Source organism: Balaenoptera ricei, chromosome 2, assembly GCF_028023285.1.
Source record: "Balaenoptera ricei isolate mBalRic1 chromosome 2, mBalRic1.hap2, whole genome shotgun sequence".
Taxonomy (NCBI): domain Eukaryota; kingdom Metazoa; phylum Chordata; class Mammalia; order Artiodactyla; family Balaenopteridae; genus Balaenoptera; species Balaenoptera ricei.
This window is the reverse complement of record NC_082640.1, coordinates 62,787,739-62,807,244: the sequence shown is the minus strand read 5'-3', so window position 1 is coordinate 62,807,244 and position 19,506 is coordinate 62,787,739. Positions and strand designations below refer to the sequence as shown.

The 19,506-nt window shown below is 48.4% G+C and overlaps 1 protein-coding gene across 1 annotated transcript in view; it reads left to right on the top strand.

The window, feature by feature from the left end:
- Nucleotides 1-17,757, top strand: part of CCDC33 (coiled-coil domain containing 33) — a 114,129-nt gene extending 96,372 nt beyond the window's left edge. The window contains 8 exon segments of the mRNA XM_059915191.1: nucleotides 12,515-12,680; nucleotides 12,894-12,982; nucleotides 13,182-13,313; nucleotides 13,409-13,499; nucleotides 14,508-14,674; nucleotides 15,733-15,819; nucleotides 16,661-16,774; nucleotides 17,644-17,757. Of these exon segments, the coding sequence (XP_059771174.1) occupies nucleotides 12,515-12,680; nucleotides 12,894-12,982; nucleotides 13,182-13,313; nucleotides 13,409-13,499; nucleotides 14,508-14,674; nucleotides 15,733-15,819; nucleotides 16,661-16,774; nucleotides 17,644-17,757 (960 nt within the window).
- Nucleotides 17,758-19,506: the final 1,749 nt, after the last annotated feature.

Here is a 19,506-nt window from a genome sequence, read left to right as displayed (position 1 = left end):
TGTCACAGGCACTTCCTGCCATCTCCTCAGGGTAGAGGGGAGCCCACTGCAGGTGGGGACAGTCTGGGCTCCTCTGGGCTCTGAGTCCCCAGCATAGCACAGACGCGGCACTCAGCAAGTGTTGGTTGACTGTGTATTTACTGAGCTGCTCCCAGTCATGGTTTTATAACTGAGTTTCTGAGACCTTGGGCACACTGCTGTCTCCTAGCCTCAGTTTCCCCATCTGAACAATGAAGGTATAAGGACCCTTTTGGCCAACATAGTTGGTAGTGACCACAGGGATATTTGAACATCCCCACTTGAATGAGGTGCCTCTGATTCCACCATAAGAAACTTCTTATTTGTGGGGGAGAGGGGCAAGCATTGCCCTCTTCAGGCCTTTGTGAAAGATAACCACCACCCCTCCTCCTTAATTAAAGGTAAGGGAGGGTGAGGTGTGTACTGGGCCTCAGTTTCTGTAAAGTGAGAGCAATCAGATAATCATACCTTCTGTGCTTGGTACCCAGGGCTATTGTCTGAATAATTAAAAAAAAAAACAACACTCGAAAGGTGGTGCAGAGATGGCGGTAGCATCTCCAGGCACCCTATACGCCAGGCCAGGCTGGCCCTCCTCACACTCCCTGACTCCACAGCCACTCCTTGAGGTGGGGTTATTTTCCCATTCCACAGATGAGGACACTGAGGCTCAGAAAACAGTTACTACCCTTCCAGAGCCAGAGAGCGGGTGTTAGTGCAGCAAAGGCCACCAGTACCCAGTAACAGGGGAGTTATTCGAACCCAGGGCCACCTGACACTTCTTACCTCAGCTGGCTCTGAGAGCTGGGGTCCTGGTGGGGGGGTGTCAGTGGGTGAGGGGGGTGCAGTGGGCACTCAGGGTCAGGAACAGGTGGGGTCAGTGTCCCTAGAGGGTGTGCTAGCCCAGAGAGGAGACAGGGATGGGGCTGACATCCCACCCACACCCCCACCAGAACAGCCTGGGAGCTGGGGGGAAGGGGGAGCAGGTGGAGGGGCGGCACCACAACGGGAATCTGGGTCATGGTGTCCTGTATGTTCTCAAGGCTGGGCTGTGACGCAGAGCATGGCCCTGAGTGGGGAGCCCATCCCAGTCTGTGGGGAGAGGTCAGGGCTGCAGTCTAGAATCCTGGCTCAGCTGTGAGGGTGGGTGGAGCTGGGGAGGAGGGGCAGGACCACCAGGCTGCCTCCTCTCTGGGTCCCCTGGGACCGAGGGCGCCGGCCATGGTAGAGACTGAGGGAGGGTAAGCCAGGACCAGGTCCCTCTTCATCCCTACTGGGGAGATTTCACTCTCAGAGAGCATCCCGGCTGGGGATGGTGTAGGGGTCTGTGGAAGGGCTAATCTTCAAGGCGTGGAGTCCCCAAGAACCCATCAGCCATCCGGATGAGGCAAGGGTGCCCCACTTCATCAAGAGTCATGCTCTCCATCTCCTCCATTTCTTTTTTTTCCTTGCTCTGGGCCTCATCTTTCTTCGTCAAGGAGGAGGGGTGAGTTCTGCTCACCCCCAGGACTGCTGAGTGAAAAACAACAGGGTATTAGAAAGGCTGAACCCCTGAATGAGAAGAGGAGCTTATTAGACCCGTGGGGTAGACTAAACACCGGCAGCGCCTTCCCCAGGACTCCCTCCATGCACACGTGCATGTGTGCACACACTTGCACACTCAGGAGCAGCACACACTGTCAGTCCTCATGCAATTACAGATTACTGAGTGGACTATAAAATGTCAAAGGTTAGGTAGTTGGAATGAGGGAGGGGTTCTCTGCAGATAGTTCAGCCTGAGTGGCGGTGTGAAGGGGGAAATAAGAGTGTGCTGGAGGGGAAGGGCGGGGTTGATGGGCATGAGAGGGTGGCTTGTAAGAGGCCTTGAATGCCAAGCCTCAGATTTTGCATCTGAGTTGATGCAGAGCCAGGAGGAAGCTGGTGCAAACCTCAGGAGCTCGTTCTGAACCACAAGTGTGAAGATCTCAGCCCTCCACCCGCACACACATAGACTAAGGTGTCCCGGACCCCAGCATCCAGCAGGGTTCTTCCCTTCCTAGGGCCTCTCTTCCCCAACCCCTACCTTGGGCAGGAATGGGGCTGACATCCCGCCCACACCGCACACCAGAACAGCCTGGGAGCTGGGGGGAAGGGGGAGTAGGTGGAGGGGCAACACCACAACAGGAATCTGGGTCATGGTGTGAAGTACAGCACCCATTCAAGCAAATGCACAAAACATAAATGTATTCACAGCGATGCATCATCACAAGGTGAACACACACATGTAACCCCACAGGTCCTACAAGTCAAGAAGAGTGGCATTACCAGCACTCCAGAAGGTCCCTCATGCCCCCAGTCCCCCACGCCCCCACTTCCCCAAGGGGATCTAATACCCCGATTGCTAACTCTTTTAAGTTTGCTTGTTTTTGAAGAAAATCTGTGTGGAATTCTAGAGTAGGTACCTTGTGTCTGACTTGTTTTGCTCACAATTAGTTTGAGAGATTCCTCCATGTGGTTTCACGTGACCATCATTCATTCATTTGTATTGCTGTAGAGTATCCCATCGCATGACTGTCCCCCCATTCTACTGTGATGGGCACTCGTGTTATTTCCAGTTTGGGATTATTACAAATAATGCTGCTAGGAATGTTCTTACCCCTGCTTCTTAATGCATTCACTGTATCAATGTGATGCATTCACATTTTTACTGGGTATATACTCAGGAGTATAATTGCCGGATCATAGGCTATGCATGTGTTCAACTTGAACAGGATCCAGTATCCAAGCAGTTCTCGGAAAGGATGGTGACACTTCCTGTTCCCCCAGCAGTGACTAAGCATTCTACTTGTTCTATATCATCACCAACATTTGATACGCTCAGGGTTGTTTTGTTTTTGTTTTAGTCATTGTGGTGGGTGTATAGTAGTATCTTGTTGTGGTTTTAAATGACTAATGAGGGCGGCCACCAATTCAGATGATTATTGGCTTATTTTGCCAAGGGCCAGTTCAAATCTCTTGTCCATTATTCTATGGCGTAGTCTGTCTTTCTCTATTGATTTGTGGGAGTTGTTTTTATATCTGAATATGAGTCCATCATCGGTTGTGTTTGTTGCAAGTATCTTCTCCCATTTTTCCTGCCCATTTCACCCCCTTAATGATGTCTTTTCATGAATAAAAGTTCTTAACTTAAATGTACCTAACTTATCAATCCTTTCCATTCTGGTTCGTGCTTTTGTGGCATGTCCTGTTGTGAAAAACCTTTCCCTACCCAAAGTGCATAAAGATATTCTTATCCTTGTCTTCTAGAAGCTTTATTGTTTTACCTTTTACATTTAGATCTACAATCCATCTGGAATTTATTTATTTATTTATTTATTTTTAAATTCATTAATTTATTTTTGGCAGTGTTGGGTCTTCATTGCTGCACAAGGGCTTTCTCTGGTTGCAGCGAGCGGGGGCTACTCTTCGTTGCGGTGCGTGGGCTTCTCATTGTGGTGGCTTCTCTTGTTGTGGAGCATGGGCTCTAGGTGCGTGGGCTTCAGTAGTTGTGGCACATGGGCTCAGTAGTTGTGGCTTGCGGGCTCTAGAGCACAAGCTCGGTAGTTGTGGCACACAGGCTTATTTGCTCCGCGGCATGTGGGATCTTCCTGGACCAGGGCTCGAACCCGTGTCCCCTGCATTGACAGGTGGATTCTTAGCCACTGCGCCACCAAGGAAGTCCTGGAATTTATTTTTAATTATGGTATGTAATAGGAGTCAAGTTACCCTTTTCTCCAGATAGATATCAAATTGATGCAGCACCATTTATTAAAATTACAATCCTTTCCCTGCCTCCCTGTAACACCATCTTTGTCATATATTAAGGGTCCATATGTGTGTGGGTCTCTTTCAGGGCTCTCTCTTGTTTTGCTTTGGTCTACTTATCAATCTTTGCATTTATATTACCCTGTCTTAATTATTGTAGCTTTATCATAAGCCTTGAAAGCTGATAGAGCAAGTCTTCCCACCTGTTCTTCTTCAAAAATATTTTGGCTACACTTGCTCTTTTTATTTCTCATAGAATCAGCTCATCTATTTCTACACATACACATAGAATGTTATGATTTTAATTGGAAATGCATTGAATCTATAAATCAATTTAGGGAAGAACTAACTCTTTAAATATTGCATCTTTCAATCCAGAAACATGGTATGGCCCTCAATGTATTTAGGTTTAAATTATTTTTAATTCATGAGTAATATATGGACAAATTCTTAGTAAAAATGCAAAAACTAGAGATTAAGCAAGTGTTCCTTTCTCTTCCCAAACTGAGCAGTAGCCACTGTTAACTATACATCTGCATGTGTGCACTCATGCACACACACGTGCATACACACACATGCACACACACATACCAGTGACAGATGGGATCATATTAATTTGCCACATTTTTTTTACTTAGTAATACAGTGTGGACATCTCTGTGTCAGAACAAGTGAACCTAGGTCATTCTTTTTTTTTTTTTAGGCTTTACTGTTTCAGATTTTATTGGATAATTGGTATTACATGCATTTAAGATATTTTACGTGCTTATAAGTATACTGTATTAGACCATTCCATAATTTTTATTAAATTCAGTTTAGAAAATAGTTTATGTATTCTTATATCCTAAGATTCTTCATCCTTATAGGCAAATGTGCTTGTTCCACTTGTGTGAAATTGTTTGGTGTAACCGTTAATAGGCTTAAATGATGAAAAGTTGGTGCTTCAACACTCTGCAGGGAAGTTGGGAGTTTTGTTTTATAGTAAATGTAGATTTTGCTGTAATTTCAAACCTTCTGCTCTCTTAACTCTACTATACACAGCATGGTATAAGAGTAGGAAAACTGACAGAATCAACAAATGACAAGATCAATTTTGCTTGCTTTATACTTTTAGATTAAGCCTATATCTAACACTTCCAAATAGTTCTCTACTGGAGGATATTAGAATCTTCCCAATATTAAGCACTATTTTATTATTTTTTCTCCATTTTCTTTTTTTTTCTTTTTGAATTTTACTTTATTTATTTTTTATACAGCAGGTCCTTATTAGTTATCTATTTTATACATATTAGTGTATATATGTCAATCCCAATCTCCCAATTCATCACACCACCCCACCTCCCACTTTCCCCCCTTGGTGTCCATACGTTTGTTCTCTACATCTGTGTCTCTACTTCTGCCTTGCAAACCGGTTCATCTGTACCATTTTTCTAGATTCCATATATATGCGTTAATATATGATATTTGTTTTTCTCTTTCTGACTTACTTCACTCTGTATGACAGTCTCTAACTCCATCCACGTCTCTACAAATGACCCAATTTCTCTCCTTTTTATGGCTGAGGAATATTCCATTGTATATATGTACCACATCTTCGTTATCCATTCATCTGTCGATGGGCATTTAGGTTGCTTCCATGACCTGGCTATTGTAAATAGTGCTGCAAAGAACATTGGTTTACATGTGTCTTTTTTTTTTTTTTTTAATAAAGAAGAAGTTTATTCTCTCTTCCTCTCTGCATGTGTCTTTTTGAATTATGGTTTTCTCTGGGTATATGCCCAGTAGTGGGATTGTTGGGTCATATGGTAATTGTATTTTTAGTTTTATCAGGAACCTCCATACTGTTCTCCATAGTGGCTGTATCAATTTACATTCCCACCAACAGTGCAAGAGGGTTCCCTTTTCTCCACACCCTCTCCAGCGTTTATTGTTTGTAGATTTTCTGATGATGCCCATTCTAAACGGTGTGAGGTGATACCTCATTGTAGTTTTGATTTGCATTTCTCTAATAACTAGTGATGTTGAGCAGCTTTTCATGTGCCTCTTGGCCATCTGTATGTCTTCTTTGGAGAAACGTCTATTTAGGTCTTCTGCCCATTTTTTGATTGGGTTGTTTTTTTTTTAAATATTGAGCTGCATGAGCTGTTTATATATTCTGGAGATTAATCCTTTGTCGGTTGATTCATTTGCAAATATTTTCTCCCATTCTGAGTGTTGTCTTTTCATCTTGTTTATAGTTTCCTTTGCTGTGCAAAAGCTTTTAAGTTTCATTAGGTCCCATTTGTTTATTTTTGTTTTTATTTCCATTACTCTAGGAGGTGGGTCAAAAAAGATCTTGCTGTGATATATGTCAAAGAGTGTCCTTCTTGTTTTCCTCTAAGAGTTTTATAGTGTCCAGTCTTACATGTAGGTCTTTAATCCATTTTGAGTTTATTTTTGTGTATGGTGTTAGGGAGTGTTCTAACTTCATTCTTTTACATGTAGCTGTCCAGTTTTCCCAGCACCACTTATTGAAGAGACTGCCTTTTCTCCCTTGTATATCCTCGCCTCCTTTGTCATAGATCAGTTGACCATCGGTGCATGGGTTTATCTCTGGGCTTTCTATCCTGTTCCATTGATCTACATTTCTGTTTTTGTGCCAGTACCATATTGTCTTGATTACTGTAGCTTTGTAGTATAGTCTGAAGTCAGGGAGTCTAATTCCTTCAGCTCCATCTTTTTCCCTCAAGACTGCTTTGGCTATTTGGGGTATTTTGTGTCTCCATACAAATTTTAAGATTTTTTGTTCTAGTTCTGTAAAAAATGCCATTGGTAATTTGATAGGGATTGCATCCCTGGGATAAATCTCACTTGATCATGGTGTATGACCCTTTAAATGTGTTGCTGGATTCTGTTTGCTAGTATTTTGTTGAGGATTTTTGCATCTATATTCATCAGTGATATTGGTCTGTAATTTTCTTTTTTTGTAGTATCTTTGTCTGGTTTTGGTATCAGGGTGATGGTGGCCTTGTAGAAAGAGTTTGGGAGCATTCCTTCCTCTGCAATTTTTTGGAAGAGTTTGAGAAGGATGGATGTTAGCTTTTCTCTAAATGTTTGATAGAATTCACCTGTGAAGCCATCTGGTCCTGGACTTTTGTTTGTTGGAAGATTTTTAATCACAATTTCAATTTCATTACTTGTGATTGGTCTGTTCATATTTTCTATTTCTTCCTGGTTCAGTCTTGGAAGGTTATACCTTTCTAAGAATTTGTCCATTTCTTCCAGATTGTTAATTTTATTGGAATAGAGTTGCTTGTAGTAGTCTCTTGTGATGCTTTGTATTTCTGAGGTGTCTGTTGTCACTTCTCCTTTGTCATTTCTAATTTTATTGATTTGAGTCCTCTCCCTCTTTTTCTTGATGAGCCTGGCTAAAGGTTTATCAGTTTTGTTTATCTTCTCAAAGAACCAGCTTTTAGTTTTATTGATCTTTGCTACTGTTTTCTTTGTTTCTATTTCATTTATTTCTGCTCTGATCTTTATGATTTCTTTCCTTCTAGTAACTTGGGGTTTTGTTTGGTCTTCTTTCTCTAGTTCCTTTAGGTGTAAGGTTAGATTGTTTATTTGAGATTTTTCTTGTTTCTTGAGGTAGGACTGTATGGCTATAAACTTCCCTCTTAGAACTGCTTTTGCTGCGTCCCATAGGTTTTGGATTGTCATGTTTTCATTGTGATTTGTCTCTAGGTATTTTTTTATTTCCTCTTTGATTTCTTCAGTGATCTCTTGGTTATTTAGTAACGTATTGTTTAGCTTCCATGTGTTTGTGTTTTTTACGTTTTTTCCCCTGTAATTTATTTCTAATCTCATAGCGTTGTGGTAGGAAAAGATGCTTGATATGATTTCAATTTTCTTAAATTTGCTGAGGCTTGGTTTGTGACCCAAGATGTGATCTATCCTGGAGAATGTTCTGTGTGCACTTGAGAAGAAAGTGTAATCTGCTCTTTTCGGATGGAATGTCCTATAAATATCAATTAAATCTATCTGGTCTATTGTGTCATTTAAAGCTTGTGTTTCCTTATTAAGTTTCTGTTTGGATGATCTGTCCATTGGTGTAAATGAGATGTTAAAGTCCCCCACTATTATTGTGTTACTGTCGATTTCCTCTTTTATGGCTGTTAGCATTTGCCTTATATATTGAGGTGCTCCTATGTTGGGTGCATATATATTTATAATTGTTATATCTTCTTCTTGGATTGATCCCTTGATCATTATGTAGTGTCCTTCCTTGTCTCTTGTAACATTCTTTATTTTAAAGTCTATTTTATCTCATATGAGTATTGCTACTCCAGCTTTCTTTTGATTTCCATTTGGGTGGAATATCTTTTTCTATCCCCTCACTTTCAATCTGTATGTGTCCCTAGATCTGAAGTGGGTCTCTTGTAGACAGCATATATATGGGTCTTGTTTTTGTATCCATTCAGTGAGTCTGTGTCTTTTGGTTGGAGCATTGAATCCATTCACATTGAAGGTAATTATCGAAATGTATATTTCTATTACCATTTTCTTAATTGTTTTGGATTTGTTTTTGTAGGTCCTTTTCTTCTCTTGTGTTTCCCACTTAGAGAAGTTCCTTTAGCATTTGTTGTAGAGCTGGTTTGGTGGTGCTGAATTCTCTTAGCTTTTGCTTGTCTGTAAAGCTTTTGATTTCTCCGTCAAATCTGAATGAGATCCTTGGCGGGTAGAGTAATCTTGGTTGTAGATTCTTCCCTTTCATCACTTTAAATACAACGTGCCACTCCCTTCTGGCTTGTAGAGTTTCTGCTGAGAAATCAGCTGTTAACCTTATGGGAGTTCCCTTGTATGTTATTTGTCATTTTTCCCTCGTTGCTTTTAATAATTTTTCTTTGTCTTTAATTTTTGTCAGTTTGATTACTATGCATCTTGGCATGTTTTTCCTTGGGTTTATCCTGACTGGGACTCTCTGCTCTTCTTGGACTTGGGTGGCTATTTCCTTTCCCATGTTAGGGAAGTTTTTGACTATAATCTCTTCAAATATTTTCTCAGGTCCTTTCTCTCTCTCTCCTCCTTCTGGGACCCCTATAATGCGAATGTTGTTGTGTTTAATATTGTCCCAGAGGTCTCTTAGGCTGTCTTCATTTCTTTTCATTCTTTTTTCTTTATTCTGTTCTGCGGCAGTGAATTCCACCATTCTGTCTTCCAGGTCAATTATCTGTTCTTCTGCCTCAGTTATTCTGCTATTGATTCCTTCTAGTGTATTTTTCATTTCAGTTATTGTATTGTTCATCTCTGTTTGTTCTTTAAGTCTTCTAGGTGTTTGTTCTTTAATTCTTCTAGGCCTTTGTTAAACATTTCTTGCATCTTCTCGATCTTTGCCTCCATTCTTTTTCCAAGGTCCTGGATCATCTTCACTATCATTATTCTGAATTCCTTTTCTGGAAGGTTGCCCATCTCCACTTCATTTAGTTGTTTTTCTGGCGTTTTATCTTGTTCCTTCATCTGGTACATGTCCTCTGCCTTTTCATTTTGTCTGTCTTTCTGTGAATGTGGTTTTCGTTCCACAGGCTGTGGGATTGTAGCCCTTCTTGCTTCTGCTGTCTGCCTTCTGGTGGATGAGGCTATCTAAGAGGCTTGTGCAAGCTTCCTGATGGGAGGGACTGGTGGTAGGTAGAGCTGGGTGTTGCTCTGGTGGGCAGAGCTCAGTAAAACTTTATCCACTTGTCTGCTGATGGGTGGGGCTGAGCTCCTTCCCTGTTGGTTGTTTGGCCTGAGGCGACCCAACACTGGAGGCTATAGGTTCTTTGGTGGGGCTAATGTAGAACTCTGGGAGGGCTCACACCAACGAGTACTTCCCAGAACTTCTGCTGCTAGTGTCCTTGTCCCCATGGTGAGCCACAGCCACCCCCCGCCTCTGCAGGAGACCCTCCCACACTAGCAGGTAGGTCTAGTTCAGTCTCCTATGGGGTCACTGCTCCTTCCCCTGGGTCCCGATGTGCACACTACTTTGTGTGTGCCCTCCAAGAGTGGAGTCTTTGTTTCCCCCAGTTCTGTCAAAGTCCTGCAATCAAATCTCACTAGTCTTCAAAGTCTGATTCTCTGGGAATTCCTCCTCCTGTTGCTGGACCCCCAGGTTGGGAAGCCTGACATGGGACTCAGAACCTTCACTCCAGTGGGTGGACTTCTGTGGTATAAGTGTTCTCCAGTTTGTGAGGCAACCAGCCAGCGGTTATGGGATTTGATTTTATTGTGATTGCACCCCTCCTACCATCTCACTGTGGCTTCTCCTTTGTCTTTGGATGTGGGGTATCTTTTTTGGTGAGTTCCAGTGTCTTCCTGTCAGTGATCGTTCAGCAGTTAATTATGATTCTGGTGCTCTCTTAAGAGGGAGTGAGCACATGTCCTTCTACTCTGCCATCCCGAACCAATCTCCTCTCCGAATCTAGGTCATTCTTTGTAAGTACTGCCTGTATCCAGTGACTGAGCATGCCCTAGAATAAAACCATAAACTGCAGTGCATGGAGCATCCTTGAACATGTTTTCTTGGACGAGTGTGTGCTCCTCTAAAAGATAACCCTAAAGCAAAGAAACCCATTTGGATACTACTGTAATTGTTCAGAGCAGACATGATAAGAGCCTGAACTAGGCTGGAGAGGGAAAGGAGAGATGAATTCCCTTTTCCAAAATATCATGTGCTTCCTCTTGACAGTCTACTGGACCTCCCAAATCCCTGTCCATCAAGGGGCTGCTATAAATTGAAGATGTAGAGCAGAGCAGAGGAGAGAGCAAGGGAACCCAGGGTGAGGGTAGCAAGGAGGAAGAGGAAGGGGTCTGGCCTGTTGATTAAAGCTGGCACTAGAATAGAAATGGGGTGGGATGAGAACTACTGCCTCCAAGTCATGTCTGCCCTAGGCAGGGCCCTGAACCACACACACTGACTCTGAGCTTCCAGATACTCCATGCTTCTCCCATGAGAGGAATCGGAGGCTCAGAAAGGTGAAGGGGTCTGTCCAAACTCACTCAGTGAGTCAGTGGCCAAGCTGGGCTTCTGACTGAGTCCTGACCACAAAGCCCTGTGTGTGTGCAGTCTCTGGGCTGAGTGTCCTAGTGAATGAAGCTGTGTGAGGGCACCAGATGGGCAGATCTGGAGGGGCCAAGACCTGAAACTTGACTGGGGCAGGTGCTGGGGAGATGGGCCCAGCACTGGCACCATTTAGAGGGAGTCTAGCCAGAAGGCTAGACAGCAGCAGGTGACAAGTGGTGTCTGATGAGCCCCTGCTGTCTGGAAACCCCTCCCCAGGCAGCCAGTGGCCCACCATGCAGCAGGTTGAAGGCAGTGGCTGGGAGCCAGGCCACATCCTCAGTCAGCATGGGGCCCAGGTGGGAGTTGGGGACAGAGTTCTGCTTCCTGAGGACTTGGGAGCCCCTTCCTGGCCGGGCCTAGGAGGCCCACCCCCCACAGGCAAGGCCTTCACAGTCTCAGGAAGGACAGGGCTTAGCAAGCTCCTGCTGGCCTCGCTTCTCTCCTCCCACTCCTCCCCCAAACCTAGCTCCTACCTCCTCCCCCTCTACCGAGCTTCCTGGCTTCACATTTTGGGTCCCTCTTTTATATTTTGTTGTACTATTTATATTAAGAAACTCCCTTTCCAAAACTTTTTATAAATAACAGTAGGGAATTTCTGATTATGAAACAAGTACGTGTAAATATAGCCTATTAATTCTCCTATGCACACACAAGGACAAACATGAATTTTTTTCCCAAATTGAGATCATAATTGTTTATAGTAACCTGCTTTCATCACTTCTCAACATACTGTGAAGTTTCCATATATGGGGGCATCGTGGCAGGATTGCGCAGCGTTTAAGAGCACGGACTCAAGTGCCAGCAGGCCTGGATTTCAGACCTTGAACCTGCCACTCATTAGTTTTGTGACTGAGCATGCTACTCGCCTCTCCGGACCTTGGATTCCTCGTCGGTAAAATGAGGGTGATAATAGTATCTGCCTTCATAAGCTAAATGAAGGCGGTGGGCCTGGTACATAGTAAAGGTGACTTGGTACATAGTAAATACTCAATGAACACCAGATATTAGTATTATTGTTACTATTAACCTAGTGACAGAGCCTGGCATCCCGTCCCCACCTCACACCCTAGATCCTGTAGCTGGATCCCAACCCTGACCCTGAGTCCTTTTCTGGATCTCCCAGGCTTACCTACCCTGTGTCCCTTCACACCCCCTGGTCTGGTTGGGAGGCTGGTGCCTAGGGTTGGATCCCAAGAAGCATTCAGCGAGATTTCAGAGAGATTCTTCCCTGGGTTCTCAGTGACATGAGGAAGAAGAGGGATTAGAGAAGGGAGAAAGGAGAAGGGAAAAGGTGGAGAAGTAGCCATGATTTAGCCTGGCCCTGGAGCCTTTCAAGTCTCCATCGCTCATGGGCTTCCTCACCTGGTGTCTGAACCCTGGGTCCCCCCTAGCTGGCCTCCCGGGAAAAGGTGTCACCCCCAGGAGAGCACATTTGTGCAGCTGCTCTCACACGGCCAGAAGGGGTGAAGACCCTGTCATGACCACCCCTCCAAGGAGTTGCTAAGACTTGAGGGCACAGCTTGGGATTCTCTCTGCTCTTTGGTCTCAGGAGTGACCCACTGACTTCCATGTGTGGGTGTAGATATTGGGTGGGGGCTACAGTGGGGCTGGGGGTTCAGCTCTGAGTTCTGGGGTCCACAGGAGATGAACAGCTACCGGCGGGCCATGCAGAAGATGGCAGAGGACATCCTGTCACTGCGGAAACAGACCAGCATCCTGGAGGTAGAGAACCAAATGCTGAGGAGCCAGCTGACCCAGGAGGGGGTACAAGAGGAGCCAGACATCACTGACAGAGCCCAGAACCTGGGTGAGGGCGTACAGGCCACCAAGGGAACGGGGTGGCGGGAGCCCTTCCCAGGACACAGGCTAGTAGGAGCCTGGCTGGCTCCTCTCTGAGATGGGAAACCGAGAGTCCAGTCCTGTGTCAAACCCCAGGACTGAGAGACACCACCCCTGCCCCCCAACTATGCCGATTTGAACTGGGAGGTGCCTCCTCCCTGAGCCGCTCCTCCTCCACCAGCGTCCATGAAGCAGAAACTGCTGCTGAGTGAGCTGGACGTGAAGAAGCTGAGAGACAAGGTGCAGCATCTGCAGAATGAGCTGATTCGAGTGAGCCTGGACTTGGAGGGCAGAGGGGAAGGGGGCTCGGGAGGGAGCGTCTGGAGAAGAGTCTGGGGCCAGAAGGGAGAGGGACATAGGGGCCAGGGGGCCAGGGCAGTGGAGGACTGAGCAGAGTGGCCTGGGGTGGACCCTGAGGGTCAAGGGCACCCCTGCTTTCGCCCCTTTCCCCTCCCTCCCCCACCATCAGAAGAATGATAGAGAAAAGGAGCTGCTCCTCCTGCACCAGGCTCAGCAGCCACAGGCGGCGCTGCTGAGGCGATACCAGGACAAGCTGCAGCAGATGAAGGCGCTGGAGGAGACCGTGAGGCACCAGGAGAAGGCAGGTGCCAGAAGGGCCCGGCTGCCCAGGCCCAGCCACAGACGGGAAGGGGTGGAGCCCCTAGGCCATCCCAGCCTCTGTGCTCTGCCCTCCAGGTGATTGAGAAGATGGAGTGGGTGCTGGAGGGCAAGCTGCGGGAAAGGAACGAGCCCCTGCAGAACAAGCTGCAGGGAAAGCCCAGTGTGGGTGAGTCTGGTCCCCGGCTTTTGTCTCATCCCTGGAGGCCCTGCCTTCTTGGGGCCTCTCAGTTTCAGGAGCACCTTCAAACTGCAGCAGAGGGTGCCAGTTCCCCACTCCGTCAGGCACTGAGCACTTCCAGAGGTCCCCCAAGCTCCCTTCTCCTACCAGGGAGTCCCTCAGAACACATGGAGGGGACACAGTGTGTGAGCCATGCTAGAAAGAGGCTCAGACCTTCCAGAAGATGCTCTGAGATTAGATCAAGCAGAGATGGGCTACCTGCAAAGAGGGGATGTCTGGGCAGCAGTTCCCAACCTCTTAACTCCAGGGCCCTTCAAATTATTTGCTCATCTCCCGGTATCTTGAAAGAGTCTGCTTCTATAAAACACACAAAAAAATTCTGGTTAACTCAATGATTTGCTTCCTCCACTGATGTTAACCAAAGCCACCTAGAACTGCCAATCAGAGGCAGCTCTGATGAGCAGGAAAGAGCCAGGTCATCCCACATCAGGCCAGCCCAAGCAGAGGATTTCTGTGCCACCTCACTGGGGACCCCTGTGAGCCCAGCCCTGTGTCAGCCTTCACTGCATGGGGGTGTCCGTAGGGGGCATTTGTGAAGGTCTTTAAGAAACAATGAAAGCTGGGCCCACCTTTCGGGAACCCTGAGGCTAAGGTGAGAGATGAGAAGGCAACCTAGGGAGGGGAAACAGTCAGGCACAAGCCTGGGGAGTGACGATGCCAGGAGCAGAGAAGGGAGGAAAATAGAGGTGAGGAGCTGAAACAGACCCAGGACAAATGGTGGGGGAGTGATCAGAGAGAACATTGGGGTCAGATTCTAAAGAGCCTAGAACGATGGCCTGAGGAGGCGTATGGACCTGATCCCACGGGCAGTAGGGAGCCATTGAAGGCTTGGGAGCAGAAGAGGGGCAGAAAGAAGTAAAGCGCTGAGGCAGATTGGACCAGGGACAGGGAGGCAGGAAAGCCCATCTCATGAACATCTATGGCCACATTCCACAGCCTTCCCCATGCTCTCAGCCTCTGGCCTTCCCCCGGGTCCGACGGGAGAGAATCTGCCTGTTGACCTTTACTCAATGCTGCTGGCGGAAAACTCGAGGCTGCGGGCAGAGCTGGACAAGAGCCGCCACCAGTCAGCCCCCATCATTCTGCAGCAGCAGGCCCTGCTGGTAAGAGCCAGCAGCACAAGCTTGGCCTGGGCCTGCCTGCACAGGTCACCAGGCACCCAGAAATCACTCAGACACAATCCAAGTCGAAGCCCAAGACCAGGAGCAAGGTTTCCCAGGGTCTCCAATGTGCCTGGAGTCTCCTGGAGAGCCTCTGGCTCTCAGGCCTTGGCTCCTTTCCCCTGGGGAACACACACGAGTCTGAAAGCTTCACCCTTACCCTCATTTAGCATCCTGGGAGGGAAAGCAAGCCCCTAACTGACCCCTGACCCCGTTTGCCACCTGGCTGCCCTGCGGTTGGGCTCCACACAGGCCTCTCAGAACTCCATTCTGGAGTGTTTCCTGGGATTGGTACAGCCTTGGAGAGCCCTTTTCCCCCATCCCAGGTGGACCCTGGGGAGTTGGGAGCAAGAGGAGACCTGGCAGAGAAGCTGCAAGAGACAGATGGCCCAGGCCACTGCAAGGGTACCCTGCCCACATAGGTGGGTGTCCCTGGCCCCTCCCTACCTCCGAGGCTGTTACAGGGGCCCCTGCTTTATGCAAACCCGAAGACAGAACATTTGGAATTACAAAAGCGGGGTGGGCTGGGCACAGGAGAGTTTTTCTCTTCATCCCAGGACTCGCAGGGGGTGAGTTCTGTTTGAAAGCACACCTGATGCATGGACATCCACGTAAAGCGCGGAGGACGGGGAACGCTTGCTTTACGAATAGCTCCTTCACTTTACAAAATGACCCCCAGCTCAAGACTCCTTCCTGTGCCCTAACCTAGTGCTCCCTGGTGCATTTTACATTTAAAAATTGGTGTGCAAAAATTTCATACACTCAAAATATGTGGGGAGAACAACTGTGAAAAAGGCACGTGCCAGGTCTGAAACTCCGGGCAGGGGTCTGAGGCTCGTTGGCCTCAGGGTCTTTGGCCCTTTGTCTGAGGCTCTGCATCGGGGAGCCGAATTTGGAACTCAGACCAGGCTGATTTCTCCCTCAGTGTCACCTGGCCTCCTGAGCTCATATAGCTACAGCCCCCAGTGGGGACCATGTGTGAGTTTCTGCTTTGCCCACAGGATCTTCTTGCCAATAATTCAGACAAGTTTAACCTCCTAGCCAAGCTGGAATGCGCTCAGAGCCGGATTCTTTCCCTGGAAAGCCAGGTAGGTGAGGTGCAGGGGTCACACAGGCCAGATAACCTCACCACTCAGCCTGAGATCAGGCTCAGCCTCTGTGTTTCAGAAGGGTCGGGGCTCCCTGTATTTGGAGTGTCAGGGCTCCCTGTTTAACCATGTTTGGACTCAGTGGGTACGGCGGGTCGGGGCTCAGTCTGCATCCAGGCTCAGGGCTCCATTTGTGACCAGGATCGGTGCTCCATGTGAGAAGAGGGCCGAGTCTTTGTGTGTGATCAGGGTGAGGGCTCCGTGTGTGTCAGGTTGGTGACCGGTGTCTGTCTACGGTCAGGACTCCCTCCCTGCGTGAGGAGGGTCTGGGCTCGATCTGCATCCAAGATCAGGGCTCCCTTTGTGACCAGGGTCAGGGATTTGTGTTTCAGGAGGGTCTGGGCTCTGTGTGTGACCAGAGTCAGGGCTGCGTGTTAGAGAAGGGCTGGGGCTCTGTGTGTGAAGAGGGTCAGGGCTCCCTTTGTGACCAGGGCCGAGGCTGCACGTTTGAGAATGGTTGGGACTCATCGTGAGGAGTGTTGAAGCTCCGTGGTTGGGGACTGACGGGACTCCGCGTGTCAGGAGGGTCAGGGCTCATTGTGACCAGTGTTGGAGTTCCGTATGTTGGTGGCACTCAGAGAGGGTCCATCAGTCATATTCAAACTGTCGCTTGGTCCACCCACCCTTGTTATCCTGAGGTCTCTTGGGAAGGTAGCAAGCCCACGTTGCCCAGGGTTTTGCTTTCTGCTCAGAGAGCAGGCTGAGGTTTGGGCTGTCCCAGCTCTCGGGGATGGGCGCTGCTGCCCAGTGGTTCTCCAGCTGTGTCTCTTCATGTCTATAGTTAGAGGACTCAGCTCGACGCTGGGGACGAGAGAAGCAGGACTTGGCCACACGGCTGCAGGAGCAAGAGTATGGCTTGAGGGCCCCTTCCAACACGATCATCACAGATGAGTTCGTGAGTGATCCCTCTGGAGGAGCTCTGTGGGGTTCGGGGGGTGGGTCTGGCAGCCACCCCACCCCCCGAGTCACTGGACCTTGTGAAAACCTGTCCAGGGGGCCCTGCTCCCTGGCTGGTAGTCAGAAGACCTGGGCTCAACTTCTGATCAGTTACCAGCCAAAGCCCCTGCCCCATCTCAATCCCCCACCTGTCTAAGAAGAATAGAAAACCTTGCCAAGACACCCCCTCCCCTTCGGGTGGTGATGAGTATCAAAAAGGAGGGGCTGTGGTTGACAGTTTGCCCACAGGGGCATTTCTCGAATGCTCTGGCACTGACTGTACTTTAGGACTGGATTTGCTCATGGGTAGAGTAGCTGTGGCCCCCCTCTCCACTCCACAGTGCCTAAGATTCTCCCATGAACACACACTCCTTGGGCCACTGCAGTGCTGCAGACCTGCCAGAGGTGGGGGCATGTTGCCAGAGAGAAACACTGCCAGCTGCCCAAGAAAAAATAGGCGTATTCACAACTGTCCCTCAAGCTCAGCCCTGGGCCACCCAGCCCCTTAAAGCAAACCCCCTGATTGCTTCCACTCTTGAACCATCAGTACTCTGCTCATTTCCAGCCTGCTGCAAAGGCCTGAAAAGGATGAGGGAACTGGGAGGAACACAGGGCTACCTTTTCAAACTCACCCGCTGAGCCCTGGAGACTTTGGCAGAAATTAGGTATGACCTGCTGTGGTGAAGTGGGTTTGGAAATCTTTGAGAAGTCACGGCCTGCTGGATTTCGTTTCCTCTGAGGCATGACTTGCCAGGCAAGATGCATTTTATTGAGTCACCCCGCTGGGGGCAGGGGCATACTCACTTCATCTTGCCTTGCCCACCACAGAATCCCTCCACCCTCTCCAAGAACCAAAGGCGACGCTCCAAGCTGGACCCCTTGATGCCCAGCTCAGAGACTAAGCTCAACAAGCTCTCTAAATCCCAGCAGACTGAGTCCTAGCAGACCTCAGTCTTGGAGCAGGCCTCCCTCTCTGTGTACTGAGGAGTCTCAGCCCCACTCCCTAAAATGACTTTATTAAACCCTGTAGGTCAGTGAGCATGCACCTCTTTCGTTGAGTAGGGCAGCCTGGGGTGCCTTAGCTTCCTCCTTCCAGACCCCACTCTGGGCCTGGGTCCTCTGCTGTAGCCCTGTAGCCTCCTGCCTGTCCCAGGAGCTACCATCTTTGGAGAGCCAAAGGCCATAGTGGACCCCAGACAGGGGGTGGGTGGGGATGGGGGAGAAGAGGCCTTCCAAAGCAGGATCCAGGGAGACAAGGCCTGTCCAGACCTCTGGAAGAAATGAGACCACCAGAGGCCAGCTGTTGTGAGAGGCTGGAACTTCCTACCTGCACCCAAACATCTATCATATCTGAAATCCCTTTTTTCAAGTTTGGTTTATCTGTTTCTTGGGAAGGGAAAGACTTGAAACCTGCCTGTAACAATCAGTTACATGTTAGTATGAAATACCCCATTTGCCAGGGCTAGGCTGAGCTGGGAATATCATGTCTAAATGTGTCCAGGGACAGAAAAGCAGATAGGGCCAAAAGAAAGAGCCCTCCACTGAGAGTTAGGAGGCCTGGCTTCTAGCTACAAGCATGCTGTGTGACCTTGGGTGACTCAAGCAACCTCTCTGGGCTTCAGTTGCCCCATCTATCCCGAAAGAGATTAACATCCTTGACAGTAAGGCCCTTTCCAACACTAACATTTCCAAGCAAAGATGATTCAAGCCTGGAGAAAGGAAAGGAAGCAGGAAGGAGAGAGAAAGACAACAAGGAAGAGGATTGTGATGAGGAAAAGCAGAAAGGCTCCAAGAATGGATTCAGAACCTGCAGATCCTGGGAGAAGAGGCCAAGCCAGCTGGGCTGCTGTCCCTAGCGGCACTAGCCCCCCCGTCTACCTGAAGAACTTAGACTTGGGTAGCCAAGGGCCAGGAAGGATCAGGTACCTGGTCAAGTCAGGAGTCATGAAGCTCAGAGGGGGTTAAGGTGGCCGAAATTGGGACCATTGTCAGGCAGTCCAAATAATGCACCAAAGACTCTGCCTCAGTCTCCCTACCTAATGCCCAGAGCTTGGACAAGTGGGCACGTCCCGCTGGAGCAGGAAGTTAAGGCCTGGGGAAGCCCAGAGAAGGGTCAGGTGGGGTAGAGGAAGCATGCTGTCCTCTCGTCCCCAGGGTCGGTCACCTCACGCCAGCCCCTCACCCACAGTCTCTTCACCACATCGTTCCTGGACATGCCCAAGACTCTGGCTGGACCTTGGCAGGAAGTCCTCATGACCCCGCAGGGAATTCCCGCCCAGGGCTCAGCCAAGCAGAGCCCTATACGAGCCTCCTGATAGGTGGGCCTGCCCTGGTAGCCAAGATTGGCCCACACCTCTCAGGCTGCCCTGTACTCTCAGCAGAACTCTGCCAAGTTCTTTGTCCCTCTGCCTGCTGTGCCAGTAGCTCCTGGTGCAGCGGCAATAGCCCTCCATCAACTCTGCCTCACACCCAACCGGGACAGCAGGGAGGTTGATCCTGCTGGCTCCTGAGCTGTCGTAGGTGGGCGGGTCCCAGCAGAAACGGTGTCAAGTGCAGCTGTCTTGGGTTCCCCATTCACGCTCAGATCTATTTGCTGATCTGGGTCAGGGAGCATCTCTACAGGAGTGATGGATACCTTAGGGGTCAGATGGAAATGAAAACACTTTACAGAGTTCAGCCGTTTATTGCCTT